At 48.9% G+C, this 12,245-nt stretch overlaps 1 protein-coding gene across 25 annotated transcripts in view; it reads right to left on the bottom strand.

The window, feature by feature from the left end:
• ARHGEF10L (Rho guanine nucleotide exchange factor 10 like) overlaps positions 1-12,245 on the bottom strand; it is a 145,459-nt gene that overhangs the window by 43,293 nt on the left and 89,921 nt on the right. For all 25 annotated transcript variants that reach the window (XM_083512648.1, XM_083512642.1, XM_083512649.1 and 22 more), the window contains 4 exons: positions 7,492-7,613; positions 3,100-3,186; positions 2,106-2,326; positions 1,452-1,606 (listed from right to left, as the gene is read on the bottom strand). In XM_083512648.1, coding sequence (XP_083368774.1) covers positions 1,452-1,606; positions 2,106-2,326; positions 3,100-3,186; positions 7,492-7,613 — 585 coding nt within the window. The remainder of the gene's footprint in view (positions 1-1,451; positions 1,607-2,105; positions 2,327-3,099; positions 3,187-7,491; positions 7,614-12,245) is intronic.

Consider the following 12,245-nt stretch of genomic DNA (forward strand, 5'->3'; position numbering starts at 1 on the left):
TCAAAAAGCACAAATTGCAGGGGAAACCTCCCCACGCACCCAGAAATGAACCTCAAAGAGCATCGGATGCACAAACCCATTTTATGATTGGGGCGAGTTTTGGGGGTGCGAGGAAGAGATGGCCGACAAGTTCTCAAAGGGGGAAAGTTGCAGCGGACAAACCGAGCGACTGCTTTGAATGCAGAAAGTCCCCGCTGGCAGCATCTTTAGGTAGGGCTGAGCTAGGACACACACGCCCCCCTGCTGCATGCCTGAAACACTGGAGAGTCATTGCTGCCAGTCAGTGCAGACCAGTAATTCCCAAACTTGGGTTGCCAGCTGTTTTTGGACTACAACTCCCATCATCCTTAGCTAGCAGGGATGATGGGAACTGTAGTCCACAAACAGCTGGAGACCCACGTTTGGGAAATACTGGTGTAGACACTACGGAGCTAGATGGACACTTGGTTGGATTCAGCTTCCTAGATTCCTTGTTTGAATGACCCTTTATTCTATGTACAATGAGAACTAGAAGCTTGCTTTGCTTTTAAGGAGAGGACCAGTCAGATTTCTCCAGGAAGCCCACCAGCAAAGCATGCTGGCCACAGCTCCTCTCTCACTGTTGCTCATAAGAAGGGGCCTGTTGCCCCACAGCCTGCTCTCACAGGGGATGAACTTAGGATAGACTGCCCCTGGACCTGGAGGCTCCATAAGCAGCTTGGTGGATCAAGCCAGTGGCCCGCCTAGTCCAGCATCCTGGTCTTATGGTAGCCAACCAGATGTCCCAAGGGGAAGTCCGTAAGCAGGACCCAAACACAAGAGCCCTCACCCCTCCTGTGGTTTCCTGCGACCGCCATTCAGAAGCATCCTGCAACAATGGGGAACCCATAGCTGTCAACTTACAGATTTGAAAATAAGGGACCAGCTGCCTTGGAAATAAGGGATCAGCAGCCAAAATAAGGGATTTTCAGAGCACAGGTATGTTCGACTTCTGAGCCCCTCTGAGCCAAAGGCAGAAAGCCCAGCCAGCAGCCAAATGAAGCCTCAAGCGGTGGTTCCCACAGCGCAGCAAAGGCGAGTCCCCAGGCAACGCGGCCGATTTGATCGGCACAAGGCATGGAAGCTCCACCCCGCAGTCGTTCTTAGACTCCTTATTGGGTGAGCAATGCAGCCAAGCAACACAGTAGGAGCCTCCCTCCTCCCTGGCCGGCAGGGAGGGAGGGAGAGGAGCTGCTTCCTTTGAAACCCGGGAAATTTAAGGGACATCATCAATAAGGGACAGCAGCGGGACTCGGCGCTGGGATAAGGGACTTTTCCGCCAAATAAGGGACGGTTGACAGCTATGGGGGAACCTGGTAGCCAGTGATTGCCTCCTCCTCCTCAGTGAATCTGCCTTGCCCTCTTCTAAAGCCACCCGAGGACCAAGCCAGGGTCTTTCCCAACTCGCTATTTCCACAGGCGCCAATGCTCACCGCTGGTTCTCGCATAAGCAGCCACTGTTCCATCCTGCAGGCCGGCAAAGAGGTAGTCAGGGCTGTGCTTCAAGCAGAGGACCGGCTGGAGCCCCGGGCTCTTGCCTGTCAAGAGGCACTGCGTCCCCATGTCCACACTTCCATAAACCAGGATGCTGGAGGCAGAAAGAGCAGAGCTCCGTTTAGAGTGTGGAGAGAGGACGGAGATTAACACAGGAAAACTGGAACAGACGGAGTGACCCCTGGTGGGTGATCAGAGAGGTGCAGGAGAAGGCCTTGTGCGTCTTTCGCACACACAATCATGTAAGGCGAGAAAACCCTGGCGTTCAAATCTCCAACAGCAAACCTGTTAAGAGTTTTAATCTGTGTTGTAATAATGTTATACTTGTAAAATCAAATACAAATTATTTCAAAGAGAGAGAGAGAGAGTTTTAATCTGCTTTTAGTCTATTTGAACCTTTTTGAAAGTCTTAGGTTATTCTTCTTACGGGTAATTTTACCGTTTGGTCCCTTTTGGAAAAACCACACCGGGAGCTTTTTCCCCCCAAACAGTATAAGATTTTGACAAAATAAATTAACTTCGAAAATTCAATGAGACCGGCTAATGTTAACGATTTTATCATTTGCCTGGGGAGGGGGGGCAAGCTTCCTCACCTGCCGTCCTGCAGCCCAAGACAGATCACCGGCTGTGGCGGCAAGGCCTGGTCAGCAGACGTCTCCAAACCGTCGGCTCTCTCCTCCTCGCTCCTCTCGGGAATGTATTCCGAACACAGGACCTGGGCGGAAACCGGAAAGGACTTCACAGTGCGGGGCGCTGCCCGGTTCAGGGAAAAGATTTCGACCTGGCCGCCAGCCGCCTCCTGCCCTCCGCCGACCTAGAGGAGTCGAGAAGAAGAGGGAGGGAAAAGGAATTCTCCTAAAGAAGTATTCTTGCAGTCGTGGAGGGACCACAAGATTTAACCAGTTCATGAAGGACCTGTTGAGGTGGTCCACCCCACCATCAAACAGTTCTTGCCACCCCAAAATTCTTCCTAATATTTATCCTTTCTTGCCATTTGAGAGCAGCAGAAAACAAGCTGGCTCTATCTTCCACATGAAAACCATTCAGGAATCTGAAGATGGCTCCCACTTCCTTTCAACTGGATTTGTCTGCCCTAAATCTCACTGGCTTTAGTAAAGGTAAAGGGACCCCTGACCATTAGGTTCAGTCGTGGCCGACTCTGGGGTTGCGGAGCTCATCTCGCTTTATTGGCCGAGGGAGCCGGCGTACAACTTCCGGGTCATGTGGCCAGCATGGCTAAGCTGCTTCTGGCGAACCAGAGCAGCGCACGGAAATGCCGTTTACCTTCCCGCCGGAGTGGTACCTATTTATCTACTTGCACTTTGAACGTGCTTTCGAACTGCTAGGTTGGCAGGAGCAGGGACCAAACGACGGGAGCTCACCCCGTCGTGGGGATTCGAACCGCCGACCTTCTGATCAGCAAGTCCTAGGCTCTGTGGTTTAACCCACAGCGCCACCCGCATCCCTTATTATACCAAATTGCCATTGCTGCTGCAAGCATCAGATGATGTCCCCACCCCAAAAAAAGCAAAGAGGAGGCTGGTCCTGCAGTCAATGGCAAGCCCCCGCTTCGCCACACAAACTCACCCAGAGATAGCCTTGCGGCAGAGAAGTGCTGACAGCGGAGAAACCCAGCAAGGAAGAATGGACCGGGCTGTGGACGGCGGCACCAAGCTGAACAGCGGATTAAAAAAAGGGGGGGGACATTTAGGAACGCACAAAGTTGCCTTCTTCTGAGTCAGTTCATGGGTCCAGCTAGCTTTGTACAGACTAGACTGGACCTCCAGTCCAGAGTTTCAGGCCAGAGAGCCTTGGAGATGGGACCATGCAATAATAATATTTTTAATAATAACAACAACAACAATCAAATAAAACTGAATGAATGAATAATACTGAACTACATGGTCCAGGGCATAAGGCATCCTACGATTATGTACTGCTCAGAGCTCACAAAGGAAATTCTAAATAATAGTAGTAATAATACAATCGTACCTTGATTCTCGAACATAATCCATTCTGGAAGCCCGTTCGATTTCTGAAAATGTTTGAAAACCAAGGCGCAGCTTCCAATTGGCTGCAGGAGCTTCTTGCACTCAATTGAAAGCCATGGAAGCCGTGTCGGATGTTCGGCTTCCAAAAAACGGTCACAAACTGGAACACTCACTTCCAGGTTTGCGATGTTCGGGAACCAAAATGTTCAAGAACTAAGCTGCTCGAAAACCAAGGTGCCATTGTAATAATGATGATGATGATGATGTTATTATTTGTACCCAGCCCATCTGACTATATTGCCCCAACCATTCTGGGTGGTTTCAAAATATATAAAAACATAGTAAGACATTCAACATTAAAAGTCCCTATACAGAGCTGCCATCAGATGTCTTCTAAAGGTTGTCTAGTTACTGATCTTGACATCCAATGGAAGGGTGTTCCACAGAATTAATAATAATAAATGATAATTTATTCAGGATGACTTCCAACTAACAACAACTACAACAACAACATGTTATTTATACCCCACCCAACTGGTTGGGCCTCCCGAGCCACTCTGGGATTTCCCAACAGAATATTAAAAACACAATCAAACATCAAACATTAAAAACCTCCCTAAACAGGGTTGCCTTCAGATGTCTTCTATAAGTCCTTGACATCTGATAGGAGGGCATTCCACAGGGCGGGTTTGTGCTCGGAAACATACTCGGAGCCAATGGAGGTCTTTCAAGACCGGTGTTATATGGTCCCAGCGGCCACTCCCAGTCACCAGTCTAGCTGCCACATTCTGGATTAATCACAGTTTCCGAGTCACCTTCAAAGGTAGCCCCACGTGGAGCATATTGCAGTAGTCCAAGCAGGAGATAACTGTTCAGGGAAGTTTTTAATGTGTGGCATTTTAATGTATTTTTAATCTTTGTTGGAAGCCGCCCAGAGCGGCTGGGGAAACCCAGCCAGATGGGTGGGGTACAAATCATAAATTATTATTATTATAGAGCATGCACCACTCTAGCGAGACAGTCTGCAGGCAAGTAGGGTCTCAGCCTGCATACCAGATGAGCTGCCCTGGACACAGAATTGACCTGCACCTCCATGGACAGCTGTGAGTCCAGAATGACTCCCAGGCTGCGCACCTGGTCCTTCAGGGACACAGTTACCCCATTCAGGACCAGGGAGTCCTCCACACCAGCCTGTCCTGTCCCCAAAAAACAGTACTTCTCTCGTCAGGATTCAACCTCAATCTGTTAGCCGCCATCCATCCTCCAAGTGCCTCCTGACTCCTATCATTCAATTTAGACCAGGCATAGGCAAACTCGGCCCTCCAGATGTTTTGGGACTACAATTCCCATCATCCCTGACCACTGGTCCTGTTAGCTAGGGATCATGGGAGTTGTAGTCCCAAAACATCTGGTGGGTCGAGTTTGCCTACGCCTGGATTAGACTATGAAATAGCTAAGCTTTGCAGCAAGAGTTAAGCTCCGCCGTGGGGCGCATGAGTCGATTTCCCATCAACCTAGAAAAAAAGGGGGGAATCCAAAACTTTCCATGTTCCCCCCCCCCAAAAAAGAGAGTACAGCTGTCTTTCACCAGAGGTGAAATTCAGGGATCCCTTTGAAACCAAAGGACACACTTTACACTGTTTTTTTTAAAGGCCCCCTAAGCTGTCCCAGATCCTCTAGGGTACAGGAGGAAAGGACATGTTGGAGTCAAAGGAGCTTTGTGGATTAATCATAATATATGTATCCAGACGCCGTGCCTCCCCCGCCCCCCCGTTCCAGCTGCTTGCCTTCATCATATTTTTTTCCCTGAGCCGGGTGGTTGCATTGAAACCATAGATCATCAAAAGAAGTAAAATCTGAAGCCAGCCTGATGGAATAAAGCTTTGGCAAAGAAAGAGAAGCGTTGCGGGTGGGGGACGACGTCTCTTCGCCGTCCCCGGAGGAAATCTCCCCGGCATTTGGTCTAATTAGACAAAACGGCAGCCAGGCCTTCAGGAGAGAGAGAACACACACACACACAAAACCACAAACACACACACACAGAGAAGCCACCACTGACACACACACACAGCTGTTCCCTCTAGAACTGGAGGGGTGGGGTTGAGATGGATGCAACCAGTGGCCAGGAAACTTCTGCATTCTCCGCTAATTGGATTTTTTTGGGGAGGGGGGTGACATTGAGAAGCCCTCTGCAGCGCTAACGATGGGAAGCAGATTTCCTCCGGTTCTTAAAAGAGGAAAGGATTGCTTTATTGGATGCAAGGAGAGAAGGTAGTTCGGGAGCAGAGCCCATGTTTTGAACAAAAACAAGGTCCCGGGTTCAAATCCCGCAGGCAGCATCCAGGGGGAGGACCCGAACCAGCGGGTTCAAACAATGGGAAAGGAGTTCGATTAAACATTAGGAATAATTTTCTGAGGGCAAGAGCTGTTTGATGGTCGGAAGGTGGCGGCGTCTCCTCCAGCGCAGGTTTCTAAGCGGATGCTGGGTGGCCGCTTGTCTGGGATTCTTCAGCACTGCAGGGGGTGGGCTGGATGACCTTTGGGTACCCCTTCGAATTCTACAATTCTGATTCTATCGCCAGGTAGGGCAGAGAGAGAGACACACACACACACCCCGCCTGGAACTCCGGAAGGGTTCACTCTGCCAGACACCATAGGAAAGGATTGCTTGACTGCATAGAAAACGGAGGAAGCTGCCTTCTACGGAGTCAGACCCTTGCTCCATCTAGCTCCATATTGCCTGCACTGACTGGCAGCGATGGCTCTCCAGGGTTTCAGGCAGGGAGCTGGTTCCCAACCCTGCCTGGAGACGCCGCCAGCGAGGATGGAGCCTGGGGCCTTCTGCATGCCAGGCATGCCTCAAAAGATTCCATCAGCGGCGTCTCCGGAAAATTTTACACATCACTTGGGAAGACAGGCGAACTAAAACCAGTGTACTGGAAGAAGCAAAGATCACCAGTGTGGAAGCAATGATTCTTCAACATCAACCTGGTTGGACTGGTCATGTTGTTTGGATGCCTGATTATTGTCTTCCAAAGCAACTGCTCTATTCCCAACTTAAGAATGGAAAGCGTAATGCTGGTGGTCAACAAAAGAGATTTAAAGACTCTCTCAAGGCAAATCTTAAAAAAAAAATTCCTCCCAGTAGTACCGTAGAGACCAGCTAAGTTTGTTATTGGTATGAGCTTTCGTGTGCATGCACACTTCCAGTGGCGTAGCGTGGGGGGTGCAGGGGGGGCCGGCCACACCGGGCGCAACATCTGGGGGTTAGGGTTAGGGGGCGCAAATCCACGGGTTAGGGGGCGCAAATTACTTGCCTTGCCCCGGGTGCTGACAACCCACGCTACACCACTGCACACTTCTTCAGATACACTGCAACAGAAGTCACCAGACCCTTATATATATATAGTGAGAGGGTGGGGAGGGGTATTACTCAGAAGGGTGGTGGGAATGGGTAATTGGCTGATAGGTGTGGTAAACCAGTTGATGACTGTTAATGACTGCAATTGGTCTTACAGGAAAAAGCAAGGGATGAGATGGCCAAAAATAGCTTTATCAGACCAGGTCTCTCCATGGTTTTAAGTTTGGTAATAAACAGTAAATTTTTATCTCATTATACATGATGAAGCTATTTTTGTTTCACTCAGCCTTTGATCTAGAACCCTGAGGACTAGAAACTCAACTTTACAATATTACAATATGCACTTCAGAATGGTTTGGGAGGATATATTGAGATATCTCCCAGCCCTTGAAGCTTAGTGGCTGAGTTCCTGCTCTGCATGCAAAAATCCCCTAGCAGCATCTCTATCTAGGAGTGGGAACCTTCCTTGCCTGAAATCCTGGGCAGCCGCTGGAAACCAGTGCAGACAGCACTGTGCTTGGATGAACCAGGAGACTAAACCAGTAGAGGGCAGCCATTTAACCCATACTTCTTCTGGCCCATCTTGTCCTTTAGGCCCCATCAGGGCAGGGTGTGGGTCTGTCTTACCTGAAGGTCCAGAGCTCTGGAAGAGAAGGCGGGCATGCGGGAGACCAAAATGGGGCACCAGAAGGGGGCTTTGCACTTCTTGTCCTCTTCCGGGCACAGCCAGCCAGGCTGGTTTTCCTCGCCTGCAAGAGAAGAGAGGGAATGTGAGTCACACATCCTTCTGGGCTCAGGAGAAACAGCCACTGGTGAAGCCATCCGTGTGGGAGACAATAGAGGGGTTTGAAATGGATGAGTCTTAGGATCGCTCCCAACTCATCAGTCGTACGGTTTGGGAACAAACAGAGGGGATGGTGCAGAGATGAATATCATGATGTTTAGCTGGTGATATATCACGATGTTGAAAACCAGCTATCACCCAGCCCAGTGTTCACCTCTACATGGTTCCATCCTTATTTCAGACATATACCATGATATATCGATATATCACGATATATCGGTATATCACGATGTTTGGCTGGTGATGTATCATGAAGTTGAAAAACAGCTCCATCCTTATTCCACAAGGATATATCTCTATGTTGAAAACCAAATATCGCCCAGCCCTAGTATTCGCCTCTACATAGTTCCATCCTTTTTTCAGACACAGCAATATTTCGGTACATTGCGATGTTTAGCTGGTGATATATCGCAATGTTGAAAACCAGGTATCGCCCGGTCCTAGCTGGCAGGGACAGTGGGCTCACAAAAGGTGGGCAGATTTTACGTACACAATCACGGTTTCAAACAGGGCGCTGAAAAATAAATACATTTTGTTTAAGGGTGTGAGAGAGCCTATAGGGCTCTGGAGCAGGGGTCAGCAAACTTTTTCAGCAGGGGGCTGATCCACTGTCCTTCAGACCTTGTGGGGGACCGGACTATATTTTTTGGGGGGGAAATGAACAAATTTCTATGCCTCACAAATAACCCAGAGATGCATTTTAAATAAAAGCACACATTTTTCTGATGTAAAAACACTAGGCAGGTCCCACAAATAACCCAGAGATGCATTTGAAATACAGTGGTACCTCAGGTTAAGTACTTAATTCATTCCGGAGGTCCATTCTTAACCTGAAACTGTTCTTAACCTGAAGCACCACTTTAGCTAATGGGGCCTCCTGCTGCTGCTGTGCCGCCGGAGCACAATTTCTGTTCTCACCCTGAAGCAAACTTCTTAACCCGAGGTAATTTTTCTGGGTTAGCGGAGTCTATAACCTGAAGCGTATGCAACCCAAGGTACTACTGTAAAAGGACACATTCTACTCATGTAAAAACACGCTGATTCCCGGACCGTGTACAGGCCGGATTTAGAAGGCAATTGGGCCGGATCCGGCCTACCCATGCTCTGGAGACTTGCAGGAGTTTCCCAGGACCATTCTGTAACCCACACAAGAGCATCCCAGAGCCTGGCAAGCAAGACAGAGGGCAAGCTCTACTCATTGTGCCAACGTTGGACAGCGAGGGATTGTTGCGCAGAAGGTGGAACCCGGGGCCATTCTGAGCGGTTCTCAACCCGTGGGTCCCAAGATGTTGTTGGACTACAACTCCCATCATCCCTGAGCTCTGGCCTTGTTAGCTAGGGGTGATGGGAGTTGTAGTCCAACAACATCTGGGGACCCACAGGTGGTTTTGTCTCTCCGCAGGGTCCCCCAGAATGTCCTACTTTACAACAAATCTGTACCCCAAAGCACAATGATGGGGGTTTTGGGGGTGCAGGGAGGACAGATGTCAAATTAAAGGCCTGAAGTCTCCTTGTGGGGACACCTTTGTTTGCACACTGAAAAACTGCAGAGGTCCTTCTCCCTACTTTCTCCCTTCAAGAGGTTTTAAAGCAGAGGTTGGAAGGCCATCTGTCATGGATGCTTTAGTGGAGATTCCTACATTGCAAGAGGTTGGGATAGATGACTCTTGAGGTCCCTTTGAACTCTACAATTCTAGGATCCTAAGGCAAATAGACGGGGAAGAAATGGAGGCAGTGAGAGATTTTACTTTCTTGCGCTCCATGATCACTGCAGATGGTGACAGCAGTCACTAAATTAAAAGACACCTGCTTCTTGGGAGAAAAGCAATGACAAACCTAGGCAAAATATTAAAAAGCAGAGACATCACCTTGTCGACAAAGGTCCGTATAGTAAAAGCCATGGTTTTCCCAGTAGTGATGTATGGAAGTGAGAGCTGGACCATAAAGAAGGCTGATCGCCAAAGAATTGATGTCTTTGAATTATGGAGGTGGAGGAGACTCTTGAGAGTCCCATGGACTGCAGGAAGATCAAACCTCTCCATTCTGAAGGAAATCAGCCCTGAGTGCTCACTGGAAGGACAGATCCTGAAGCTGAGGCTCTAATACTTTGGCTACCTCATGAGAAGAGAAGACTCCCTGGAAAAGACCCTGATGTTGGGAAAGATGGAGGGCACAAGGAGAAGGGGATGACAGAGGACGAGATGGTTGGACAGTGTTCTCGAAGCTACCAGCATGAGTTTGACCAAACTGCGGGAGGCGGTGGAAGACAGGAGTGCCTGGCGTGCTCTGGTCCATGGGGTCACGAAGAGTCGGATACGACTAAATGACTAAACAAGAAAAGGCAGCACCTTCTGCATTACCCTCAGCAGCTATGGGGGAAAGAAAAGCAGCAGCAAGAAAATAAATTCAACGCTCCTCCACGTTTAAAAAAGAAACACACACACACATCTTATTTTTAAGTGGAGACTGCAGTCATTTTCCCCCAGGCACTTCAGATTAAAATAGGCCAACAAACTGCTTTTATATATATATAAAACCAAGGAAATCAAATCATCAGTGCCTGCGGGAAGACGGGAATTCAAATAAGCTTTTCAAATGAATTTCTCTCTCTTTGCCGCCCCCCCCCCCAGCCAAACCTTTTTCTCTTCCATTTAAAAATAAGGCGAGGGGGAGAGAGACTTTCTTGCTGCAGCAGTTTTGCTCGAGTTCAATAGGGAACGGTGATAAGAGCATCCTGAGGGAGCTCGGAGGAAGCTGGAACGCAAAAAGGAGACTTTTGAGGGCGCCCGAAACTCTTCGCTGCTCTTTTTCCTCCGGTTAATGAGGAGATTAAAGGGCAGGAGGTGCTCAGAGCGGCTGCTCGGAAGAACGACCTTGCAATGTCACTCGTCTTTGGGTTGGGGCTATTTTTCCTCCTTCCTTCTGTAATGGGACCTGCTCCATGTCAGGCACTTAAGAGATGTCACCCATCCCTGTTTAGGGAAGTTTTTAATGACTTGACGTATTAATGTATTTTTAACCTTCTGTTGGAAGCCGCCCAGATAGGCGGGGTAGAAATAAATTATTACTATTATTATTAATTATATACCAGACCACCTCTCCTGGTATGCCCCGCGGAGGATCTTAAGGTCCACAAATGACAACATTTTGGAGGTCCCAAGTCACAAGGTGGTTAGGTTGGTCTCAACTAGAGCCAGGACCTTTTCAGTATTGGCCCTGACTTGGTGGAACACCAAGAAGTCAAGTCCTGCAGGGCCCTAGTCCCTTGTGACAGAGTGTTCCACCAAGTCGGGGCCAGTACTGAAAAGGCCCTGGCTCTAGTTGAGACCAATCTAACCACCTTGCGACTTGGGACTTCCAAAGTGTTGTCATTTGTGGATCTCCACAGGGCATACCAGGAGAGGCGGTCCCGAAGGTATGCGGGTCCTAGGCCACATAGGGCTTTAAAGGTCAAAACCAGCCCCTTAAACCTGATCCTGTACACCACCGGGAGCCAGTGCAGCTGGTAAAGCACTGGATGAATGTGATCCCGTGGCAAGGAGACTTGCCGCAGCATTCTGCACCCGCTGGAGTTTCTGGGTCAGCTTCAAGGGCAGCCCTGCGTAGAGCGAATCACAGTAATCAAGCCTGGAGGTGACCATCGCATGGATCACTTTGGCCAAATCAGGGCGAGAAAGGTAAGGGACCAACCGCTTAATACGGCAACTGCTTAAGACCAATAGATGGGAAATATTATCAGGTTAGAAGGAGAAAAATGTCCCAGACACTCAAGTGTCTGTCTTTCCTTCCTGAAAATTTAGATTATACTCCTGACGTTCACGGGGGACAAAAACAGTATAATTTATTTTCTCCTTCGCTGGGAAACTCTGGGAGTGGTGGCTGGGATCTTTAATTACAGAAAAATCAAAAACACAATGTGAAAGGCAGCTAATTAGATGCGGGAAGGGGAACCTCATAACAAACTCCCCAAAGATTGACACACACCTGAAATTTATGAATATAGGAAAACAGCCAGGTGCTGTTTCTTTTTTCGGGGGGGACACAGGCAAAAAAGGGTAGACAGACTAAATAACCATAGAACTGCAGAGTTGAAAGAGGTCGCAAGGGTCATCTAGCCCAACCCACTTTAACTCAGAAATCAAAGCTTTTCTTCTCACAAAGCGTGGAACAAGATTGCCTACCCCCACTGTAAGACAGTGGTTGTAGGCACAAGTCATTTTTTTTTTTGGGGGGGTGAGAAGTCTATCTAGCAGAGGCCCATGGTGAACTGCAGATCAAATGAGGCCTTTTTAGTGGTAGCCCCACACTTACGGAACTCACTTCCGCAGGGAATCGGGCTGCCCCCAAATACTTCTTTCCGTTTCTCTGGAGCTCAGAGGTAGCTAGTCCATTTCGGGCAAGCGGGGCATTGCCCCACCAGACCAACTGTGCTCTCAACCAGCCTCCATCTGCCTGCCTTCTGATAACAACAGTGTGGTGTAGTGGTTACAGTTCTGGACTAGGGCCTGGGAAAGTCCAGTGTTTGTACCCCCACTAA

This window comes from Podarcis liolepis (assembly GCF_965112155.1).
Source record: "Podarcis liolepis genome assembly, chromosome: 7".
NCBI classification, from domain to species: domain Eukaryota; kingdom Metazoa; phylum Chordata; class Lepidosauria; order Squamata; family Lacertidae; genus Podarcis; species Podarcis liolepis.